The sequence below is a fragment of the Colletotrichum truncatum genome, assembly GCF_014235925.2.
Source record: "Colletotrichum truncatum strain CMES1059 chromosome Unknown Contig_0017, whole genome shotgun sequence".
Classification (NCBI taxonomy): Eukaryota; Fungi; Ascomycota; class Sordariomycetes; order Glomerellales; family Glomerellaceae; genus Colletotrichum; species Colletotrichum truncatum.
Genome location: NW_027222414.1, coordinates 138,551 through 162,736, shown reverse-complemented (window position 1 = coordinate 162,736; position 24,186 = coordinate 138,551). Strand labels below are relative to the sequence as shown.

The window sequence follows — 24,186 nt, the reverse complement described above, 5'->3', positions numbered from 1 at the left end:
CCCAGCGCACCAAGTGAGGACGACCGGTTCTGTGGCTCCTACGTTTCCTCCACTGAGCGATTAATCATGCCTACAGCCGATTGAAGCCATCCCCTGGCCGCAACTGCAGGGTCAAACATCAGGGGAAGGTAAGCTGTAGCTGGCTGTACTGAATCAACCACGGGCAGACTTCTATAGCTACGGAGCACTTACGTCAAGGTAATGTTACGGGCGAACGACCACATACCCCGCATCCTAGTGAGGTAATTACGCTGGGCCACTGTTGGATTGCTGCTCTGGTTCACTCAGTCTCATTCCTTAGCTTCAGCGTGGTAGGTATTTTCATTGCCGATTACACGTCCACAGCAGCTCGTTCGTGACTGCTATGAACTACAAATCGTAGTAGACCTAAGCATGTTCCATGTGTTCACAAGCCTTATGTTCTCAACCTAACGGTGATGAACGCAGCGCAGAATGATCACATGATGCAATTCGGCTGCAGAATGGTTGCTGTTAGGTGGCGTAACGATGCAGGCCCACTTCCATCTCCCTCTGCGTTGGTTCCTCGGACAGAAGTTCTCAAGGATACGCTGGTCATATGAAATAACACAACTTCGGAGAGCCTTCAATGAGCGGGATCAGTGAAAATTTGAGAGCGACACGAGGTTTAAAACCCTGCGGGTAGACTAATCATCTGGAGTGGCCGGCCGGTATTCTTCCACCTCTGACGCCCAATTGCGCTGCTTGTCAATACGCCCACATTAAAGTCGTTTCCCGTAACCGTCGAGGGCGTCATGGCTCAGAACGGGCATTTGACCACGGGAGAGGGCCATGAACCGTGTATCCTAGATAACGTATTTTACCATTCGTGTGTCATTTGCACCATACTGAAGCCCCCGTAGAAAACACAGGTGGAAGCCTACAAAGATTTACAGGACATGTTCCACCACATCATAACGGTTCTAGCTCTACAAGGGCGCCTTGTCGAGGAACCTTTGTCACTAATGGGGAGGATTTTGGATTATGGAACTGCGACAGGCATCTGGGCAATCAACGCTGCCGAGTGAGTGATGCACTATACTTGCGAGCCTGAGATGACCAAAGCTGAGCTTTTTCAATAGTGCGAAATTTGGCAGTGGTGGCGAGGTTGTCGGCGTTGATGAGGCTAATGTGCAACCAGAATTGTATGCCTTTGAGGTAACGTGGCGCATTTTGTGGCTAACGCTCACTGGTCTATAGCATACCCGTGAATAGCAAATTCCTGATTCAAGGCCAGTAGCCATGGGAACAAGAGAGACTGTTTGATTTAATTCACACACGGATAATATTTGATGACTTGGGAGATTGGCCAGCGTTTTATAAGCTATCGTACGAGAACCTGGCCTCAGGCGGCGGGTACCAGCAAGAGGCGTTAGACTTGAAGCCTCACAGCGACAGCGACGACAAGCCGTTGCCAAACTTGGCCAGCTGGGCTGACAAGTGGTATGAAACCACCTCTACAGACGGCAAGACGCACTTGGATATTCTGAATACCACCGACCATCTGAAACAAGCAGGTTTTGTGGGTGTCAACTTAGGGTGCCGACAAAGAGAAATAGGGCGATTGGCTTGGAACTGCCCTTCGGTATACATTCAAGAGACGGTGTTTTGCGCCACCACCTCACAACCAGCAGTGGCCTCTTGTTGACGACGAAATGCTGGATGGGATCAAAGAGGAAACTATTCCCACAAACAATACTGCGTACTACAATCTGTAAGTTAATCCCCCCCGTGATCGCTAGCTAGCGTTACAAGTTCTTATGTTCGGCATAGTTATGTCTGGACCGCGCGGAAGCCGAGCGATGCTACGCCCGACCTAGTGCTCACCAGTTGCAAGTAGCAGTAGGGGCGAAGTAAGAAAGGGCTGTAATGTCCGGTTGACGAAGGGTATAAAATGGCCTCTCCGATCAACGAGATTGGGAAGATCAAATGAAAATGCAACAGCTACCTGTGTTGCACGTGCGCCAGGTGCCAGGGATGTTTGGAATCCTGTGCATCTACTGATGAAGAGGGGTACCCACTGTTGGAACCAAAATTCGCTGGTGCAGGAGGGTCGACCTCTGGTGTGCGAACGACTCCAAGCACTGCCACTTGTCCTCTTGCAGTGGAAATCTCAGGTCATGGTGAACGCCGAAATTACAGACACTGCCCTTGGCCCAACAAAGAGAGCTTATGCAGCCAGGCTTGGTTGGCCTTCTCACCTCCCCAAAAGCCCCGTCGCACTTGCGCGATTTCCACCCTCTTCGGAAGGCCATCGGGTGTTCAACCAGGTTGGATTGTGGAAAATAAAAGCAAAATGCGTCGGCGTTGTGTCTAGACTGGTCGCCGTATTTGGTCAGCGCATCTCTCAGCCAAAATTGGCGATGGTGACTGTGCGCGTAGATAGTTTGTACTGTAGGCTACAAGATTCATGACGCTATGCGCCAGAGGTGCGGCTGGCGTCTTCTCGGCTAATTCTTGATCTGAAGAGCATTTCCAGGTGGGGCAGCCAACGGCTATTATCCCCAAAGTCACCGGTACGTACCTGGTGGTGCTGCATCGGTTGTGTTCATCCGATGAGCGGCCCCCTGGTCAAAGATGTACGGAGAAGGGGGAGGGTGTGCTCATAAGAAGCGTGCACCTTTGTGGGCCACCTGCAGAAGTCTGATCTGCCAAGACAAACAAGGTGTGACCCCCATGTCCGAATTTGAAGGTAATCTGGACCACCCCAGACCGCTTTGACCTCTTAATTTGGGCCAATCACGTCACGCTTCATCGACGACACATCTTTCCAACAGCAGACATTCACCAATTCGGACATTAAGCTGGATAAGACAGAGCTATTGTGGCAGGTAAAACCCACATTACGCCCGCTTGCCGCGCCAATGGTGGCCAGGAAGCGACTGCAAAACGTTGGGGCTAATCACTTGCTCCTGCCATCCTTTCCGACCATCATGTCTATTGTTAGGAGCCACACACGTTGAGCCTGTCGTTTGACGTGAACCAATCGCGGAATGTCCGGGATCCCCTACTTCGGCTGTATGAGGGACTTGACCAGCTGAAGATGTGGAATGCCACAGCTAAACGAGGCGTAAGCACCCCATTCAACAAGACAGATATGGAAGCCGAGAGTAGCCAGAAAATCCGGGTTTTACCAAAAGAATATTTCGCCAGTTGACCATCAGTCCCGGAAGGAAAGCGAACATATATGTTCTCTGGTTTCCCGTTGCGTCAAAATAGCAACACCGTCAGCTCATCTCATTGAAATTGTTGTCCTAAGGTCTCCGACAGAACACTTGCAGCCAATCGCTTCTGCACTATGGACAAGTACCCCTGCATCAACAGACAAAAGCATGGTGTGGATTGCCCTGAGTGGCACTACATTTTTGGAGCCAGATGCGTAGATTGTGTGACGGTGAGCAGCCCCTGGAGGAGGAAAGACTCTCGTTAACCCTAGGTAGGATAACCGGTGAACTCAGCTAAGGTTACGTGTTGGACGCCAAGAGGGAAAGCAATATTATTGGACATACGATGGGAATTATGGGTCCGACAGATGTTGAAATTTGGTAGCCTTATGAAACATCATAATTAAACAAGCTTGCGATGGTTATGCGCTGTGAAACTTGAAGCATAAGGGCCTCGTGATTTACGGGTGCATAGGTAGCCTGCGGTTGCCTGGCCAAGGCGAACCAGAAAATTGCCTTAGCCACCCCAGTTCCGGGGCACAAAAGGCACACCGACACGCTGTTTTCAGATTCTCTGGTTGTTCCGTACCTCTGCCTCTTCATCGGAATCTTCAAAAGGTGAGCTTGCAACGCCCAGGTTCGAACCGCTATCCAAAAAGAAACGGGAGAACTCGCAACTGACAGCTCATAATGACGCATTTCTTCTGTTGAGCTCCAAAATGATACCTGATCAAGCGGAGCAATCGCCTGCAGCGCTGGCGCCGCTAGGGTGAGTTGAGGTGGCAGCCCTGACAGAGCGCAGTAAGTTTTCTGGCAATTGCACAGAGTTAACACATGCCCAGCCGGGGAAACAATTCAACAAAATCTACCTCCCGATTGCAATCAACGACATTGACCACAGACCCACGAACAACTTCGAGACGAGACACTCTGACAACCCACCCAGCTCCGCCTCCGCGGACTTCATACTCTTTAACAAGTTGCCTGGGGTCAGTTGGCTACGTTCGACCATTCGCTCGCGCCTAGGATGCTTGGAGATACTGCCTGCTTCCTCTTCTCGCCCGCCGCAGCCCGCATGAACCCCTCATTCGTCGCCATTCGGGACTCCCCCGAGATTTCTGACCGATTCCATACCCATGTGCAGCGGCCCACGCTTTGTTCTGCCGTCGCAACATATTCCAGTTCGGGAACGAAGACGTTCCGAGACGACTCAAATCCACCGGTTAGGTTCTAGTAAATCTCTCTTGTGTCTGTGTTCCCATAGCACGAGATGATGGGGGCATGTGGTCGGACATGGCCGTCAGGGATGTGAAGGGGGAGGGGGCGTGGGCGTGACGAGCATGGGGGCAGTTGCAGCACGGATTGACCTCGAATATGCTTATGCCTCTCTACGAGAAGGACAAAAACATTGTGTCGTGATGGCCATATAGCCCACAGTAACCATCTGGTAACTGTGGGTCCACTTTTATCACCACACATTGCTTTTTCAGTCGCGAAATCGCGGGGGCGAATTGTCAGAAACATGTGTTCTGTTGATCGGTTCATTACGGTTTCCGTCTGGCGCCGTCAGAGTGTATGGAACCCCCCTGCGTAATATCTTGTCGACTTGTACTGACGAATACCCCGACGGTGGATACGCCGGTTGGTTTCTTTTGAAAATTGCAAATGTCTTATCTCAGCCAAGCCTCATGAGCCATCATGGGCTTCGAAGAGTTGTGTGACCCACACCAGCTTTTGCTCAAGCTGTGTGCCTGCATCTCGGCTGCAACTGCTTCTCCGCCTCTCTTGCATTTCATCCTTGTCAATCCTTACATATATGTCAGTAAAAGGTTCTCTTCCTGACTCTGAATTTACCTGTTTCACCAAATTTCCTCTCGCCAACTTTCGCCAAGGACAAACAATCTCCCTGCGAATTCAATTCAATCCCAAAGTCATGGACTCTCTACGATTTTCGTTGAAGGATTGTGTATTCAGAAGCCTTTTTTTTACAATTCAGTACCGGAACATCCTATTAAAACTTGAAATCATCAGACACTCTGACTTAGACCTTGAGACTCGCATGTAGGTTAGACTTCCAGATGAACGAATTGAAAATATTGACGATCGCTAGCGTCAGAAATGAAGAATGTGTCAAGGCGATCGAGAGATTATTGTACGATATGGAGGCGACGAAGATACGTTACCTATGGCTCCTGTACTTGTACTACATTTGGGCCTCTCTATTTCAGTTCTTCCGTATTCGCATTGGTCCACAGTTTCCCGATCACCATACCCGCCACCCCAAAGGCCTTGTCACTGGTGCTCAACATGTTAATCAACCTCATGGCAGGCATGACATAAGAATGCGAGTAAAATCTGTCTTCATTTTAGCTAGTACTAACAAGCGGCAGCCGAATCCAGTGCAAGTGTAATCCTCCCCGTTGCCGCTGCCGCCGAATCCGGAAGTTAGTGAGGTATAGAACAGGCACGAATGGCGGAGGTCGGCACATGTCTGAATATTAATCAAGTTAGGATATTTTGGACGGCCGAAGATCAATCATGCCAGCAGATAGTACTAGACACTTGTCGTCATTCTGTCAATCGAATTCAGAAGAAATTGCTGCAATTCTTCCGGCTTAAGTGCAACGAAGGTCCGTTCAATGGGAGGTTAATGTGACGTGGTGTTGTAGTGGCCCAATGTAGCTGCTCTGGCCACTCGCGACACTGCCTTCAACTGACTGACAACAGCTGACTGGGGCTGGACGACAGCTCTGGTACATCTCCACAGCGCAGCCACCGACCCACCTATGCACCGATTCATCAGTGTTCCTCCATCTCCAGCCTCTCAAACCCGTCGGAACACCAAGCGGCGTTTCGCAGCGATTGTCAACTGCTAGTCTCACCCAAGTGCTCGCTAGTAGCGACAACGTCCGACATAACTTTTCTCAAATGCATTGCTGTTAATAGAAACTTGAGCCGGACCGTTAATCTTGTGACCACTTCAGCAATTGATTCCTGGCGAACGTGATTGTTCGCACCGCTACATTACTTCTCGACGGGATTGAGATCGGCTGTTACTCATAGGCGTGTACACGAACCGCAGACAAAAAAAGGGTAACTATTCATCTGCCAGAAATTGAGATTCTCCTCCTATCTCCATCGCTGCAGCTGACAGAAAGCTTTCTCAGTATCGACGCGGATGGGATTCCCGCAGACCCTTGAACCCAGCACTTGCCGACCGAAGCCAACCGACGTACATTCGACCTGACCTCACGACACGCGATGATATTGCTGTTGCCCTTGCGTCGACACCATTTTGACACCGAAAACTCCGAGACATTCGATCGAACCTCCGAGCATTGCTGAAGCAAATGAATCAGAAGTCTTCAGTCTATGTCGACGTGGCCATCCTCAAATAAGATCGAGCCGCGAATGGCTTTACGGTTGCGATCCGGACGGTCGAGAACAAGAATGGGACATCGTACCCGAGAACAACATGCAGATGACAAAAGCAGTCGCGGACTGATTGATACACACCCCGAGCTCGCTTCATACCTAAAGCGACAAGAAAGATATGAAAACGGGATTGCCTTGAAATGAAGCAGTTTTCAAGTGGCATCTTTCCTCTGTTTCGTGGACGCCAAAAGAGACCGCAATGGTGCTTTGGGAAAATGAAATTTTACTCTGAATGGAACTCAGGTCAAGAACTTTTAAATTTCTGCGAACAACTGTGTCTGAGAAAGTGGATGTCATGTCTGCCTGGCTTGTTGAGCGCCAGCCTCCCGTGCTACAACAAGAGGCAGCATTGCGTTCCTAAGTCCACCTTGGCAGATGGAAATCGCGGTAGCTACTCCTCTCCCCTCACTTTGCAACCATTGTCCTTCTCGTCGTTCTCTCCAGTGGCCCCTATATCCTCATCGGGGGCAGTAGCGCAGAGAATGTTGCCTAATCTCATGGCGGCTTTCGTTTTTGGTCGTTCGGACGCAGAATCATTACCGTCATCGCGAACCTTTCTCTTGTTGGATGATTTTTTGCTTGCATCCTCCTGGTCGTTCTCTTTCACAGATCGCTTTCTCTTTCGATCAATCGCAGCCCCTCCCATACCACTGCTTTCTTGCTGCTTGGTTCCGACAGTTTGATGTGATGAATGGCCCGTTGGTGTTTTGCGTGGCCGGAGCACGCGATCACTCATGGGTGTTGACGGACATTTCCTGGCCCTGTTATGGTTAGTAGATTCCAAGTAGTCCTGAAAAGGGGCTTTTACATGATGGAACGCTTTCTACAGCGAAGTAAAAGGGTGGGTGAGGGTTGTGGGCGATGGTAATCAGGAATGAGTACGGCAAAAGGGATGGTTGCGTAAATGGATAGTGAAGAACGGTGGGTGCTGCGGCTGTCTTATACTTTGATACGCTCTTGCAAATCACCCCCTTAGAAGTACCCCAGCCACCAGATGAACCAATTGGGGTTAGGGGTCTTTGGGCAGTGGAGGTGGACTGATTGGCATCAAAAAATTCTTTCGCTGTTGGCGATGATCAAGCCCCTGACCTCACCACGATGCCGGTACCGATCAAGCCGCCTGTTGGCATAATCGAGTACAACATTCAATATGTTCACTGCGGTCAGTATACCCAGGCCATTGTTACTCGAAGTGACTATCAAACATACTACAAAGCCCAGGCTTTAAGAGCTCATAACCGAGCTTTCACAAGTCTCTGAGAGTACCGGCGAGTTCCGAGCTAGTTCCTGAATACTGACTTGGTGTAAAGAGATATATTTACGATGTGAATAAGCTTAAACTTAACAAAACTTACACACGTTAATATTCATAGTGTATTTATTTACCTATCGAATGAGGCTTAAGGAATTTCGTCCTTTTTGGCCGTGTTGCGAGAAGCTACTGTCGCTCTAGGCTTTGACCGTTTCGGCGATGCTACTTGTAGCTACACATGTTGGCTTCACCCTGGCAGACAGTGCTTCCGAAAAAGACATGCTTGTAATGATATATGGTTGAATATTTCCAATATTTGGGCTTGAATTCCAATGATTTCCCAGTTCATCTGCGTTGCAGTATTTTACTGTCCTTGGTCGCTGGTTTAGAAGACTAAACTCACACCTCAATATCACCTGTGAGGTTTAAATAGCGTAATATGCCTTTTAGCAAGTCTCGGGGAAAAGTTTCGAGCTCGCGGAACGTGTAAGACAACATCCAGTTGGGGGAATACACATGAAAGGCTTCATCTCGGAGCCCCGCACTACCGTGATGTGTCAGCGTATCAGATGATGCGTGCCCCTGTCTGGTAAGTGCCTGAATTCTTTGCATAAGGAGCTATCCGGAGACGCTTTAAACGTGCCATACGGCTTCTGCTCGTCTGTAACTCGGTTTCCATTGCGATTGCTTAGTCCTTGGGAAGAATTGAGACTCGCGACTTTGAGTGCTGTCACAAAGCGCTTCGCCGTGTAGAAAATCCATCTTGCTTTGGTAGTCCATCCACGGTCTTGGCCCACGTGCTGGCTTGTGGTACCAGGATCCTGCGCCATCTCTATATCTGGAAGCTCTCCATCTTGTGTTGTGATGGTCTGTAACCACACTTGGATTATCTTCCTGGCGCCGTTGCTACTCCGTATGCATTTAAGCAACGTAGCCTCAAGAGACACAACCTTGTGGAGTGCCCGGTTCAGTAATGTTACGTCAAGCCCTGGCTTCAATCGGACGAGCAGAGCGAGGCATATGATGCGAGCACAACTCCAAGCGAACTTGTTATTGGTCAATTGCCACGTTGACCTACGGCGGACTTGCTGCGTCTCGTCTCTCTCAGGACTTTGTTCGACACTACTACGAGTCAGTACAAGCAGGTTAGTCGTTAGAAAGCCATCGTACACTGCGTTGTCTCTCTTCCCCTTGTTTTCCTGCGCCGCCTTTGCTCTAAATGGAATGGCGTAACACCATGCCATGGCTGTAGCCATACAAACGAATAACGACAAAAGCGACTTTGGCAGAACTAGAGCCAGAGTTACTGCCGTTGACGGTAGCTTAACGGCACACACTTTCACAACAGTCGTTAGAGAATCAGCCTTCGTAATCAGTCGTCTCTCTCTTTGCTCTTTGTTAGACAGAGTATTAAACGCAAAGTCATCGAAAAGCGGTTGGATAAAGTTGACAAGATACTCCTGGGCATCGTCTATCGCCTGCAGCAGCACCGGTTTGGCCGTGACTGAGTATTCGCCTAGTGGCCAGGTGTCAAGCCATTGGTCCACCAAGAAGGGCATTACATTGAGGAAAACAAGGAGTATGGTCGCAAAGATGCCAAATATGAACATCCAAGGCGTCTGCTTAGTAAAATTGACTGTCTGAGTCATTTTCAGTATAGAGATAACGATGTCATTACTTGACGCAAAGGCAGAGTATGAGATGACTGAAACTCATGGCAAGACGGTTTATTTAAGCAGATTATGCCCAACCGTCAGGAATGAAATGAAGACAACCGAATGGCGGTTTTCCGAGTCGCCAGGTCTGGACCTCTCAGTGATGATTAGGAGGGTGTACGCCACAGCAGTATTGATTAGAATGACATGATGCCATGTTGTGCCATGTTGTTACACTAATGCAGCCAACAACGGTGATGGACACATGATGGTGGGGGCGTCCATAGTAGCGGATGCTTTGCCATTTTCAAAATCATGGAAACAAGTTTGGGCCGTGATGGCAGCTGCACTTGTTGGCGTATCAGGTGAACGGTTGGGAAAGTTCTTGGCGACCGTGAGCTAACTCTATATGCTGGGGGAGCATTCACAGACCTGTTCGCTTCCGTCGGCAGGCGCACTTTACCCGCTGTAGGCTGGAAGCAGGGTCTTTCCGGCCGATGTTGAGGTGCAGGCGCCAGCGCTGGATTGTGAACGGGATTGCGGACTGCATCTGATTCGAGGCAACGGTCGGCTTAGCCATCGTCGGGCGGTAGATGTTGGGATGAGGGCCATGTTTACTGCCGTTGTCTGATTCGCATGAATCGCATCGCGGCCAATCACAGCTCAGAAGCTACGCAGGGCAGCGCTGAAAGAAAAAGAAAATTATACGTTGTAGCAGCGCGGTGATTAATGGTCAGCGGCTTTTTCAGAAGCCAACGTTGCGGACGAATACGACTCCGCAATGTAGTGTGCAAGTAACTCGGAGAATTAGGATTCGTGACGCATCCATACCCCTCCACCTCTAGCTGCGGAGTGGACCTAGTCAATCCGTGGGCGTCCTGAATCACTGAGGAACCATCAACATCTGCATAGCCAGATGCTGGGTGAAGGGGCAGGCGCTAGCTGAGTTGTATAAGGGATGAACCGGCTCTCGTCAAGTCAGAGTCTGGATTGCCATGGGTGTCAGCGAGATTGCCTTGGATGGAACACGATGAGGGGAACAGAGTGAGGTGGGGGCGGGGTAGCAAACTGGACCACAACATCCCTGCCGCTAGAATCATGGCAGCATGTAATTACAGTGAGCAAAACATGGGGATCAGGCCGAGGGTTGGGGCATCTTGTCATAGGGCCCTCTTCAGTGGGCCTGTCGCTGCCCTTTGGCGGGCTGGACTCGGTCCCGTGGGTGCCCTGCTGCCTTGTCTTTCTCTCAAGGACGTTCGCAGCAATGCCCAAATGGTGGCAGTGACAACCGCTGGACGGGTTCGTCGTCTCGTGTAGGAAGCCCACAACTATGAAAGCAAAATATGGTGCTGCCGGGGCCTGGGCGCACAAGTCTGCCGCTACAAGCACTTGGTTATGGCTTGCTGTGAGGCAAGCGACGGTTGTCACCTGCTAGAGCTATCAGCCCGCCCTCTGCAAATATATCTGGGAGGGAGGATTCTGTCTGCTAGAACTACTGGTAATAAGGACATATGGGGAGGCCATGAGGTCACGATAGCAAATGACTTCAATTCGAATAACTGTCTAATAGTTGGAGAAGCAATTTAATCATCCGGGTGTCTCACTCTCTAACCTACGAATCCGAACTACTAAGGTCTACTCCTACGCGATGCCGTCCGTGATGTCTGTGTTGTCATCGCTAGCTCCGTTAATCTTACCAACGATGACCCAATCCGTCATATACATATCTTTTGCTGCCTCGGCGAACATCTTTTTGCTCTTGTCATAGACCAGCCCCATTTTTGAAGCTGCCAGACGATAGCCGAGCCACAAGCATTTGTTCGAACGCACCTTTGCCTTCTCAGGCTCGTCACACGCGCTTTGAGTCCCAAACCAGTCTTTGGGATAGTACTCGCTAACCCACAGCAACCCTCGCTGGTCAAGATCCTCGGGAAGTAGTGTATGATTCCGTGGGAAGTCATCCGACTCAATCTCGTTGAATGATTTGGTTCCTTCGGCGAGCTTGTTCAACCAATCAGCCAACAACATCCAAGGAATGTCGTTCACCAGATAGCCCATAGTTCGAGGAAACCGTGACATGTATAGGAGAAATACGAGTGTGACATGGATGTAGGGCATGGTAGAGAGATTGTCAGGACACTTTAGAACGATTTCGTGAGTCCGCTTTGCTAGACTGAGGGTGGTGAGAAACCTGTCTCCGGCCTTGGTCTTGGTACCGTTATCCTTGCCATTGTTCTTGATAGCTTGAACAAGTATGTTCGACTCGCTTCCAAATTCAAGGAGAGTGCAACATAAAATGATGGCAGTTAGATGCCCTTTTTCCTCCCAATTCGCCGTTCGGATGTGCCGATCGAGGCCGTCTAGAAATTTGCTAGCAAAACTAGCGTGCGAAAAACGAGACTTTTCCGAGAAGAGAGCCTCACAGGCGCGAACAAACTGAGAATCGACAGAGCAATGAAGAGAGGAGACTCTATCAAAAGATCCAGCCAGCCCATGTAACTCCTCCCAGACAGATATGTGAGGTTGGGGTACGCAAAGTGACTTCGCAGTATAGAAAGTGCGCCGCAGGCAGTCGCCAGCTTCGAGAAGCGCGAGATAATAGTAGAAGCGGCCAGTCGTAGGCGACTGACGGCAAGCCTCTAGGTGCCATTTTCGGCTTTCAGACCGCCAGTCTTCAGCAAGATGAAGGGAAGGGTCCGTGAATTCCCATCTTCGAAGGTTAGACGCCTTTAGAAACATGTATGGAAAAGGGCACACTTACAGAAAGCGTGCCAAATTCCCTAAGTACTCGTTCTAGTCTTCTTTGAACAATTCTGTTATTTCAGGCTTGTGTATTGCTTCCATCTCTTCGTACGCTGTGCGGAGATATTTAGACAACACGTCGCGTGACGCTAGTAGATAGTTCCGTAGGTGTTCAACAAAATTGTTGATTCCATTGAGCCACATCCTCGATGGTATGTCGTAGTTGGCTAGCATTTGGTGAACTAGCGATTCTGCTGACAGATGCTCTGACGACCTCAGGAAGGAAAAGCAAGAACGAAGGAATTCGACGTGTCGTTTTGCTAAATCTTCCCATTCCTCCTTTTTGAGCACTTTATTCGCCGTAGACTCGGTGCATCTCTCCTCTTTCGTGCAAATCTCTCTGTAAAGTTCTGGAAGGCGTTCCTCAGTTATCGAGTCAATAGATTGACTTACGTCCTCTCGAGGTCTTCTGTAATAGGCCAAGTTAGCTATTTCCTTAAAAAGAGAGACAAGACTTATACTGGAGCTGCGTTGTTTCCATTTGGAGATCAGGGTTACTGGCTCTGTCTTAATTGTCGTATGAATCCAAATGGAGGGACAGTCGCTAATAAGCACCGCAATCGTCGATGTTTATAGAAGGAGACGAGTGATATGTGCTGCAGGGACCTCGCATTACTCGCTTAGGTTATAAGGAAAAGCGTTGTTGCCTGCAAGCGTCCTCCCTTCATTTTGGCACAAGCGACGGGCGTTACAAGCAATGGCCTGCGCAGTTTCTTCTCCGCCGGGCGACGAGGGTGGGGGGGGGGTATGAGTATGGCGACCCGTAAGCCCCTGCAACTAAGCAAGGGAGGCCTTTTGCACGAATCTTGTCGCGGTCCGGTCTGGACCAGCCCCCCTGGTCGTCTTGGGCTCGAATTGCAGGGTTTTGCATACTCTCCAGATCGCACGATGGCGGATGTTGCACTATTGATAGGGGCCGATTGCTTGGACTGAGGCGAATCACATTGGAACAGTGGGCGGCACGAGGCATTCGTTGTTGCTCCGTAATTGGCCACCGTTCTGTTCCCGTATCCCTCCTGGAGGCGACAAGCCGTCCAACTCCGGTCCTGCCTTTGTCTCATTAGAGGGCCCAGCTTGCTCAGGAAGCAACAAAAGGCGATGGCGGTAGATGTGGCAGCCATAACGGCTCTAATGGATGGCCAGATGAAGATTACAGAGCGACGTATGGGACTGGCTACTGGCAGACGAAACTGATTTGCACCTGTCACCTAGGCAGCCTGCAATCATAGTAGTCAAAGTGTCTAGACATAGCTTAATGATTTTGTAAATAATCTCGACACTTATCCTGATACCTCACTCTCCAGCTAACGATTCAAAGCTTCTAAGGTCTGCTGCCATGTGTATGTCATCCCATAGCGTTCATGTTACGATTGCTGACACTGGGGTTCCTATCAAAGTTGATCCAGCCCATGATATCTGTCTTCGGTGCCTTATCGTAAAGAAGGACTGTTTTGTCTCAAATGAGCAATGAGACCCGTTCCGGGTACTATTCTCGATTACACTATCCTCTCACAGGACCCAGAGCGCCACTAGGTATCCAATAGAAGAGGTAAGCAATAATAACGTAGAGAAGGAGCAACACGAGGCCTTCCAGATAGTTTGATTTCCCGTCCTGTATAGTGTACGTAATCAGGAGGGTAGATAATCCATATACGATCGCTATTGGGGCATTGAGGTCAAGTGTCATGGGCTGGCTAAGGACAGGCGCGAGGAGCACCAGCAAGGGCATGACGCACAATCCAATTTGGATGCTGGATCCGGTAGCGGTGTCCATGGCAAGTCCCATCTTGTTTTTGATCGCCATAACTACTGCTGTGCCGTGCTCTGCTGCATTCCCAACAATTGGAAGGAGAATCAGACCGACAAATGGCTTGTTGAGGCGAGCGCTCTCACCAAGATTGTCAATGTCTTTGATGATATACTCGGCGCAAACGGTGACCAAAATGGCGGTAATGGAGAGGATGGCGCCGGCAGCAACAGGGCCCAATTTGGCCGGCTCATCTTTGTCAGCCTGCGGAGTTTCCGATTCGAAGAGATTGGGATGGGTGCGGAGCTGGAAAAGTATAAACGCAACGTAGATTATTAGGAGACATATAGCGATGACCCGAGACAACTGTAATAGGGCCAGCTCCCTCTTCGCAGGCTCAATATCAACAAGTGCCCAGCGGAGCTGTCCTGTAGTGTTAGCCAAGGAGCCTGTTTCCTGTGCACAAGCCAGTGAACGCTCACCATGGTAGGTAAATTGAACATTAGTGCTGAGAGTGCCAACAAAGTGCAAGTGGTTTGGGCGGCAGCCTGGGTGAAACTCTGCTCAATCCCCCTACCCGTGGCCCTATCCCGCATGTTGAAAATGCCACCAAAGAAGAAGGACATGCCCGTTACAAGGAGATTGTTGGAGATGATTGAGCCGACCATGGAACAAGTTACAAGATCGACCTGGCCATTTATCAAGGAGACAATGCCGATGATCAGTTCGGGGGCGTTGCCGCAGGTAGCGTTAAGTAACCCCCCGATGGTATCGCCTTTTGTCTTTGAGATTTCTTCGGTCGCAAACGACATGACGGCGGAGAGAGGAATAATAGCGAAGAAGTTGATAAAAAAAACGGCGCTTGGATTCCAATTTAACAGCCCGGCAATAATACCAACAGGCACCATTGGAAGAAGCAGGTTGGTCCAATCTGTTGAGAGTTAGCAATCTGAGCACGGCAGCGGTACGAATTGATTCGGCACACAACTTACTGCATCGAAGAGTGATATTGACAACATGCCAAGCATTCGAAAGCATCATGCTGGATACCGAAACAGACCTTGGATCAGCTAGGGGGTCTTGAGCCATGGTGCTGCCGTTGCCACAATTTTCAGTCTGCGGGAGGAGAGGGGAGGCCTCAATACCGGTTTGTTCGATCGGCATCTTGTTAGCTTTAAAGAGGACGATAACGTGTTTTGGTTTGAGAATGCAAGGTTAAGAATCATAGGAACTAATCATGGATGCAAAAAGTAAACAGAAGTATCGGCGGACAGGCCAAGCTTTATATTGTTGTATGTGTCGGGCACTGCCTGCGCAGCCTCACTGTAGCCATTCAGTGAATCTAACCAGCTGCCAAGGGCTGAAACCCCCAGTCCTGCACCAGACCAACCGTCATGCCCTCAACAGCCTTGTGGCTATGCGTCGCCCATACCCTATCGACTCGCATGCTCATCACTCTGGGCTAGATCAATCATGAATCCTTGTACTTGTCGGCCGTCGGACAGGGTCGTAGAGACCTCAATGCTGGTGTGCGGATAGGCAGGCTAGCTTGCGATGACTGGTGTTGTTCGAGCTGGTTGGCGACCCTACCTGTGGCCACATAGTCATCGCCAAGTTCCACCCCCTGTGCAGTAGCGCACAGAGTGACCGCCTGCAAGCGACCGCCTGCAGTACATCTTAACAAAAAAGGCCCCCGACTTCCTTGCAGCCCGCCCCTTGCTAACTGCCGTCGACGTTTCTCGCGAGATCGTCATCGAGCTCCCGCAGAGCCTTGCGAGCGTCGTGCTAGTTGCCGACCTGCCGGAATTGGATACCGATCTGGCGTAAAGGAGCGTCCATTCTATCAAGCTTCTTGGTCATGGAATGCCCAAAGCCTTCGGCGTGAGACGTTCTTCACCACCTAGCACGCCATGGAGGCTGGTAGTCGGTAAAGCTGATCCCTACACGCTGGAAGAAACTCGCCATACCTAGCCCTCTGGTTTAGGAGCTGTGGTTTAGAAGGTGTGTAATGGGAGGCATACGATAGTTTTGGTGGTGATAATGCGTGGAATCCTGTCGCGCTTGATGGCCCAGTTGATTGTCGTTATAGGGCAAGCCATCATACACAGGACTGCTTGCTATTGAAGAGTCGGCGTCGCCAAGGCCAGGAAATTGTCCTGGTTGCGTGACAGTGTAGCTCGCAAGACTTGCAGGAGCGATCGCGAAATTGGATATATCGTCTTCGTCGTTGACGCGGTCGTGGTACGCGCTGTGCAGATGGGGCAGATCGCCATATTCGGGACATGTCCCACTCGATAGGAGGTTCATAGTGCGGTGCTGTTTGGCGGGGTATGACGAAGGCGCGGTCCTGGACTTCGAAACACGGCTGAGGTTGCTGGCTCTTCTACCTTTGCCGCGGCCCTTTATGCCTTTGTTGCTGTTCTTGTAAAGGTTGGCAAAGTGCTCGTACATCTCGCGGTCTTCGTCGGAAAGGCTGTCGATATTGGATAGGGATATAATCCAGTCGGTAAGCTCTATCAGAGTCTTCTCGTGGTATTTGTTCTGATGGTTCTGTGGGTGTGTTAGAGAAGCCTAGCGATGAATTGAAGACCCGAACCTTTAGATTCCCCCTTTGGGTGAACCTCTTGTTGCACTTGTCTAGCTTGTAGATAAACGGCTGCGCGTTGGTGTGAGTAGCCTGGTGCGCTTGGAGGTTACCGCGCTGCGGAAACCCCTTGCTACACTTTTCGCATCGGAATGGCTTGTCCCCCGCATGGCGGCGCATGTGAGTCTGATGGTCAGCTAGAGCCTGTCAAGATCTCCCTAGTGATGCTTACCTTTAGATTGCCGGGTTGCGAGAACGTGCGTCCACATTCAGGCCATTTGCATGCCTGTGATACCTAAGATTTACATTTCAGAGGGAAACAGAAGGGAAGGACTTACATATGGCTTGCCTCCCGTGTGGGCGCGCTTGTGGGTATCTAGGTGGGTGCTCTGGTAGAAAGTCTTGCCACAAGCTTCGACGTCACAAATATATTTCTTCCGCTTTCGTGCTATGGCTGGCTCATGGTGGCATCGCATCTGCTGAAGCTCCCATCCGCCCGAATTGGTCATCACGACGAAGTCAGGACGCTCTGGTTAGGATGACGCACGGATTCTCGTTACATCAGCCACGTGGGGGCGTTGCTGGAAGGCACAGAACCGGATGACACTCAGGTCTCGCCCGCACCATAAAACGACAGATCGCAACCAGCGCGGAAAGAAATGCTGGGCTGGATGCTGGTTCATTGTGCAGATATTTCTCCGGCACCGTGCAGACGTCGATACACGAGGCGGAGCATATGGCAATGCTCTTCAGGCTGCATGCTCAAGAGGCCACTACCATATCGCGAAGACTCTCCTCAACGCAGGCGCGGATGTTAACAGAGCAGGCGGCTTCTATTATAACGCTCTCAATAGCGCGTGTTTCATAGGCAGTGAAGAGACTGTGAGGCTGCTTCTTCAGCATGGTGCGCTAGTAAACGCACAGGATGATAGATATGGGAACGCGCTCCAGGCAGCTTCTTCAAGAGGGCAGCATGGTATTATAAAAATTCTCTTGCAACATGGCGCAAATGCTAACGCAAAAGGCGGTCATTATGGCAACGCCCTTCGAGCTGCAATCTCGGAAGGCCACACAGCAATCGTGTGGACGCTCCTTAGACATGGAGCAGATGTCAACGCAAAAGGCGGTCATTGTGGTAACGCTCTTCAGACCGCATCCTCAAAAGGTCTTGTAATGATCGTATGGATGCTGCTCCACTATGGCGCAGACGTCAACACACGAGGCGGGTATTATGGCAACGCTCTTCAGGCTGCAAGCTCAGAAGGCCACGCAACAATGGTGTGGACGCTTCTTCGCTTTGGAGCGAAAGTCAACGAGCCACGCGGTCATTATGGCAACGCTCTTCAAGCCGCATCTTCGAAAGGTCTTGTGATGATCGTACGGATGCTTCTCCACGACGGTGCGGACGTTAACATACGAGGCGGTCCTTATGGTAACTCCCTTCGAGCCGCAATTTCGGAACGGCACACAGCAGTTGCATGGATCCTTCGCCTCAATGGCGCAGCTGTCAACGCTTAATGCTGACCATTCCTCGGCGGTAACTGAGGCTGTCACATAATTGTTCTCTGTAGAAGATAGACATTATGCAACCTCTTGAACCTCTCCTCTCGGTGTGCTAGGTTAAATGCTGCGCGATACAACCAAAAAGCGTAATTTTGATCCTCTGTAGCTGCTTTGAACTTTTGTTTGCCCCTCCAGCGCCATTGGAGCAGATCAGTCATAACGCCTCACCGGTAATGTTAGACAGAGTGTGACGACGGCAAGGTCGGCCAGAATGTTGTTAGTCCATAGGCCGTCGCTAGAATCTGCATGTCGATGTTGGCTTTGACGTCCGTTGGTGGCTCCATTCAACTGGCTCGGTTTGATAGTGGTTTCAGGAGCAATGTAGGCACGATGGAACAGTGAGGTCGCTAATGGGAGCGAGATGCTTCGTCAGCCCAGCCGCATTCGGGTAAAGCCACAATCGCGGGGTAGATGCACGCCACCCCTACTACTAAACTTTGCTGGAATTGTCACGAAGGTCGAGTAACGTATTGCTGAAAAGTGACTGCGACCATGCTAAAAGGCCATTTGAATTAAGAGGCCGCTATTGCAATGGCTTTTGTATCTAAAAAAAACCACAAAGTAGGACTATAAGAATGCGAAAGTGATAAAAGTGTTCGCAAATCATACAAAAGGAAATTAATCACTGTTGGTGAGATCTATGAATACGCTGGCCTTCGTGCCTGTAGAGTCGGGGCCCTGCCCTTTTATGCTTTCTGATGCCCGCCGTTTGTATGTTTCCCTTGCTTCTATGTGCAAACTTCGAACAACCAATATCCTTGGGTAAGTGAAGTCACCAGCAACAGGAAAGGGTTCCTCAATCCGCACCCAGCCGTGAAATGGCAGAACGGGATATGTTTCGACAGGACCAGTAAGCTCGAAGAAAGGCAAGCTTGTCATCGACTTGTAAAACTGAAGTAGGTCGTCTGAAGTGAGAGGTTGAGCCGGGCCAACCACCGTGATCTCAATATCATCCACTTTCGGAAAGCTCGTGAGGCTCATTAGCGTTAGAGTCTGGTGCGGAGGTTCGGGTTTCATTTCGATCCGCAGTTCGATGACTTTCAGATTCGGTAAGTTCATTCGTTCGAAACTGACCAGCTGTTCATTACAGAGGTGGAGACTTAGGTGTTCCACAATAGCGGCGCATGCCATATTCTCGCAGACTGGAACTTCGCTGTCCGACCGTCGATGCAAAGCTTACTGAATTTTGGGTAGCCCACCACGAAATCCAACAGACTGGACGGCCATGCCGACCCACGCCAGTAGATTTCAAGGGAGACAAGGTGTTCTGGGTAAGCGATCCAGGTGGATTCAGGAGTTTGACTAGAAACCTCAGAGTGAACCTCAAAGTAAAAATGTGTTAATTTAGAACACTTTTTGAGAGTCGCTTGAAAGACCTTGAGGGGACACTGAGATGATTCGAGGATTATCGCGACGTGCGTCCAACTGCCGGCGTCGGGGTGGTCCAGCAGCGGACCTGGGTCCGTGCCCTTGAACACGATGATGTTGACATCCTTCAAGCAGCGTTCATGTGATCGATTCCGTAACCTCCAAAGGCTTATTTAGATTAAGAGAAGCTTGAACTAGATGTTCATCAGCGATAACCTTTAAAGGCTGCAGCTTATCAAGAGATGTGAAGTCAAAAAACATGGCGTTGAAACAAAAGGCAGCAGTGGCCGTAAATTTACGGAGTTGATGAAGCTACCGCACAAGGGCTACCCGAATTTTATAGACCAAGGCTTCATTCGCAGCGAGAATCACGAGCCATGCGAGCCGACAAAACAGAAGCCCGGAAGGCCATCCGCGATTCAAGGAACATATGGCGAATCGCTCCAAGACTACAGCTTGTTAGCAGGACCTAGTTTAGCAACCCACTTGACTTATGCGCTGTGTGGATGAGCTGTGCCCTCAAGTCCTCAATATGTTGTCCATTGTGCTCAGCTTGCCAGTGGAGCGCAGTGGAGCGCTGGTGTCGCTTTTCTTCTCCTCACGCAAAATTAACCCTGCTAGACGACAAGGGTACCCTAAGAGTCATCAACGTCTAGCACCAACAGATCAAAGCCAAACTAGTCGATCGTGGAGGAACGACAGAGGACTTAACGCATCGGACAGGAGTCTGAAAAGGGAAGGCTGCATGAACAGCCTCGCCATGCGCCTAACCCTACTGGCGTTATAACAAGGGGGTTTGAAATGTTCTCCGGAAAGAATGATCCTTGTTCTCATGCGCTCCTTAACACCCCTCTTGTGACCTTGCAGACCGGAAAATCCTTCACCAACCGAAGGTAACGGTGTTCGCCGATTGCCAAGCTGATGACGAGAGCATAGATAGCAGCCGACAGATGAGATCTTGTTTGAGCGGGGCAGCTTGGAATTACCGGGTATGCCGCGATTGGACAGCCGCGGCGAGAAGCACCTAGTTGATGGTCTTGAGCTGGAGCGATCTCACCCTACTAAATACACGCCATATCCTTTAACAGCCAAGCTGGCGCCTGGCAAGAGCGTTTTGAGGGTTAGTGCTGCCCTCTCTCGAGCTCTAAACCGAGGCTGGTCGTTGCTCGAAGATGCCTGCCGCGAGCTGACATCCCGCCACTCGTCTTCCAAATCGTTTCTGACCGATGTGGTGTGCAGTTTTCCAAGCACCCTTGGCTGTAATTTCAACTGACGCAAGGAACCGGAGATCGGACCGCTTGGTCCAGTCAAGTCATCGTTCACGAGCATATCGGACCGGCCTAACCCAAAACAAACCTGGTAAAAGGTGGAGCAGTCAATAAATCTGTGCGATTTTGATGGGAAGCAGCGATGAAAATAGACTAGTAGCGCGCTTGGAAAGCCAGCGTGGTGGTTCTTTTGTGATTGGTATTTGCTCTTGTCAATAATTACCGGGCAGTGTGCTCCTTTCAAGTCATAGATAGTACGGCTATGATTAGCAACCGCTCACTTTCCCTGCGTCCTTCAAATCAAGTTCCCAACTCACTTTGAACTTCAACTCCCACAACATGGCCGAAAATAACGAGTCATCTACTTTTACTAATAAGGAGATGGCAGACCTTCTAGGGAAATCTGCGGACATTTCTAAGTTCGCAGGTGACGTATCTGTGACTGTGACAGATTCCCAATTTGAGATATTCCGTAAGACCGCTGCGCTATTCGATGAGGAGCTCTCACTAACACGCACCAGGATTCATGAACTACTTGTCAGAGGAGCAAGTGAAGAGTTTGAAGGAAAAGTACCCTGGGAAGGATGGCGAGTACTCTATACCGTTAGACAGCTCTTGGCGTTAGAGTCATCATGGTAGAGAGAGTTGAAGGTTGCACTTAGTGCCGCTTGAAATGAGAATTACTGGGACTATGGGCTTTTGGTGCACTATGCCTTTATTACCTTAGCTTACCCCGATGAGCATTATGGGTATAAGGGAGACCAGGAAGCTGTTAATTGTGACTTGACACTGTCAGCATTGCCTAATTCTAACGGCCTCTTGCTATGACTGCCACATAAAACCTCCCGTGCCGCCTTTTTCAATCAAATTGACGGCGCCCACGGTACTAGTGGAACTCAGGTCACTGATTTCTCATTTCCTAGATAAGAACTTTTGAAAACTATGGGACGAAAAGGTGGCCGTTCTGTTCTGTCTGGCTTGTTGAACCGCCAGCCGCCCGTGCTACAACGATAGGCAACGTTACGTCCCTTCGCATAACCTGGCTACTCCCCGTCTTTCCCTTTGTCACCATTGTCCTTCATGTCATTCTCTGAGGCGGTCTCTGCCGTTGCATCGGTGGCATTGTTGCAGACAATGCTGTCTCCTTTCCCATCAAGCCGTGTTTTCTTTACTGATCGTCTGTAATCGTTGGAGGAGCTGCCAGCTTCTCCATTGCATGGTTTACCATCGTCCGAGGACTGCTTCCTCTTGGTAGCGATACCCTTTGCTACAAATTGGTCTCCATCTCCATCTTGTGGCTTTCTTTTTCGTGAGGACCTACGTAAAGTCCCTGTATTTATCCCTCCCTTCTGATTTTCTCTTTTTCGGGCCGGAGCTGGTTTACGCGGTGGGTTGCCTCCTGTGCTTGCCATCGCTGTTTGGCGAATCCTAGGGCCGCTATTGGTCGTGATGGTTGTTGACGAAGGTGGTTTACTCCTGTATTATGGTGAGTATGTTCTCAATATTCTTGATAAAAGAGCATTTACATGATAAGACGCTTTCTGCGGCGATGCAATAGCAGTCGGGAGGTGTTGACAGTAGCAATTAGAGATGAAGATGGGTAGCGAGGATGATCGAAAAACCAGCTGGTGAAGGACGGAAGTTGCAAAAGGAACTCGTTTTATACTTGTTATTCTCCTGCGAATCACTTTCTCAAAGTACCCCACAGCCATCATGTATCAGTTTCAGGCTGCACTTGTAATAAGTGATTGGTCCCTGCCATGCATCTGAGGTATGCGTTGCTCCTTATCAGTAAAACCGCGACGCGCGCGCTTCATGCAGCTAGCGCAGAAAGAAAACATGGACTTAAGGTAGCATCGTCAATGCGGCGCACAGCTCATGAGCCAGGTGGTACAAAGTAATTGCTTTTATTATGCTCTGTCTCTAATATTCTATGTATAACTCTGGATAACTAGATCTTTCAGTTACATATTCCACCGTCCTGCACCGATATACATGCCCGTCGGAATTCTTGATAAGGACATCACCCTTGATTTTAAGGGAAAAGAGGCCTTTCCTCGAGTTTAATCGAAATAGGTCGTCTGAAGCGAGGGGTTGAGCCGGGCCGTCAACCGTGATCTCAACTTCGTCTAGTTGTGGAAAGCTTTCAAGGCGTTTAAGATTTAGACTTTGATGCTCGATTGTGGGATCTATGCGAATTCGGAGCAGGAGCATTTTCAGATTCAGGAACTCCTTTAGACCGGGATTTTCAAGCCCGTTGTTGTTGAGGACGAGTCCGAGATACTCCACTGTGGAGATGCATGCCATAGCCTGGAAGTTTTCTAGTGGATGGTCGATTGAAAGGCAGGAGAATCTCGGATAGCATAGCACGAAATTCGACAGACTTGATGGAAATAGGGACGAAGTCCAGCGGATTTCGAGAACCTCAAGAGCTTTGGGATGCTTGATGTCTATGGACTGAAAAAGTCCCAGCTCGCCAGTAACCTCAAAATGAAACTCTTTTAAGCTGGAACACTTTTCCAGAGTAAGTTGGAAATCTTCGAGGGGAGACTGGGGCGATTCGAGGATGAGCACGACGCGCTCCCAACTGCCCGCGTTGTGGTGATTCAGAAGAGGACGTAGGTTCGCGCCCTTGAACGCGACGATGTCAACATTGCGCAGGGGAAATTGAAATAAATCATCTCCGAAATCGTCATCCGTGATCCAAACTTGAAGTGATTTGACATTCTCATAGCTAGATTTGGTTTGGTTTCCTGGGGCCCTCAAGGCTTTGAAAGACACGAAGTCTGGAAGAAAGGCGGCATGACATAGCATGGCGCTAATAGAAAAAGAAAGGCGACGAGTGTTGCAATTTCAACCAACCAGCCGATGAAGTCACGGCTCCCCAGCGACTAAATACTCCCAGATCTGGGCTTTATTCGCAATTTTTGCTGCGGAGGCCCGGAAGGCTATCCGCGATTCAAGGATCCCATGGCGAATCGCTCGCCCGGTCAACCCTGTAGTCAAATTTGGCCCCAAGTCATGAGCCCCGTATTCTAGTTCCCCGTTGTATACCTAGTCACTGCGATGCTGGACGAGCGTGGTCCTCTTGTATGAAGAGATGTGGTTCTGACAGGCATCGCTTGAATGGAGGACTCCACAGAACGAAGCTAGGCAATCGCGGGGCAACTGCAAACGCCTCCGGTGTTGTTAGGAGACTTACATGATTGGTTAATCTTGAGGCACGTACCACTATCAGTGCGTTTTTGGTTTACACGCCATTCTGCGAAAGCATGGTGGGGTATACTTAAGGGTACATTGAGCCCAGGACAATCCACAATATACATGCGT

At 49.9% G+C, this 24,186-nt stretch overlaps 6 protein-coding genes across 6 annotated transcripts; 2 read left to right on the top strand and 4 right to left on the bottom strand.

Moving 5' to 3' along the window:
* Window positions 1–3,316: 3,316 nt before the first annotated feature.
* CTRU02_215592 (uncharacterized protein) lies at window positions 3,317–3,448 on the top strand (the record flags this gene model as incomplete). The annotated part of the gene is made up of 1 exon (XM_036723717.1): window positions 3,317–3,448. One exon carries the CDS (start codon window positions 3,317–3,319, stop codon window positions 3,446–3,448), a length of 132 nt encoding a protein of 43 aa, XP_036584400.1.
* A 3,560-nt stretch (window positions 3,449–7,008) lies between these two features.
* On the bottom strand, window positions 7,009–9,518 carry CTRU02_215591 (uncharacterized protein; the record flags this gene model as incomplete). The annotated part of the gene is made up of 3 exons (XM_070206507.1): window positions 7,009–7,378; window positions 8,518–8,991; window positions 9,040–9,518. 3 exons carry the CDS (start codon window positions 9,516–9,518, stop codon window positions 7,009–7,011), a joined length of 1,323 nt encoding a protein of 440 aa, XP_070059807.1.
* A 2,479-nt stretch (window positions 9,519–11,997) lies between these two features.
* CTRU02_215590 (uncharacterized protein) lies at window positions 11,998–12,174 on the bottom strand (the record flags this gene model as incomplete). Its single annotated transcript, XM_036723720.1, has 1 exon — window positions 11,998–12,174. The coding sequence occupies one exon, from the start codon at window positions 12,172–12,174 to the stop codon at window positions 11,998–12,000; it is 177 nt and encodes a 58-aa protein (XP_036584403.1).
* A 1,653-nt stretch (window positions 12,175–13,827) lies between these two features.
* CTRU02_215589 (Vacuolar calcium ion transporter 2) lies at window positions 13,828–14,981 on the bottom strand (the record flags this gene model as incomplete). Its single annotated transcript, XM_036723721.1, has 2 exons — window positions 13,828–14,496; window positions 14,556–14,981. The coding sequence occupies 2 exons, from the start codon at window positions 14,979–14,981 to the stop codon at window positions 13,828–13,830; spliced, it is 1,095 nt and encodes a 364-aa protein (XP_036584404.1).
* Window positions 14,982–16,053: 1,072 nt separating this feature from the next.
* Window positions 16,054–17,166, bottom strand: CTRU02_215588 (C2H2 transcription factor; the record flags this gene model as incomplete). The annotated part of the gene is made up of 4 exons (XM_036723722.2): window positions 16,054–16,623; window positions 16,670–16,843; window positions 16,890–16,943; window positions 16,996–17,166. 4 exons carry the CDS (start codon window positions 17,164–17,166, stop codon window positions 16,054–16,056), a joined length of 969 nt encoding a protein of 322 aa, XP_036584405.2.
* Window positions 17,167–17,257: 91 nt separating this feature from the next.
* Window positions 17,258–18,175, top strand: CTRU02_215587 (ankyrin repeat protein; the record flags this gene model as incomplete). Its single annotated transcript, XM_036723723.1, has 1 exon — window positions 17,258–18,175. The coding sequence occupies one exon, from the start codon at window positions 17,258–17,260 to the stop codon at window positions 18,173–18,175; it is 918 nt and encodes a 305-aa protein (XP_036584406.1).
* Between the last annotated feature and the right edge of the window lie 6,011 nt (window positions 18,176–24,186).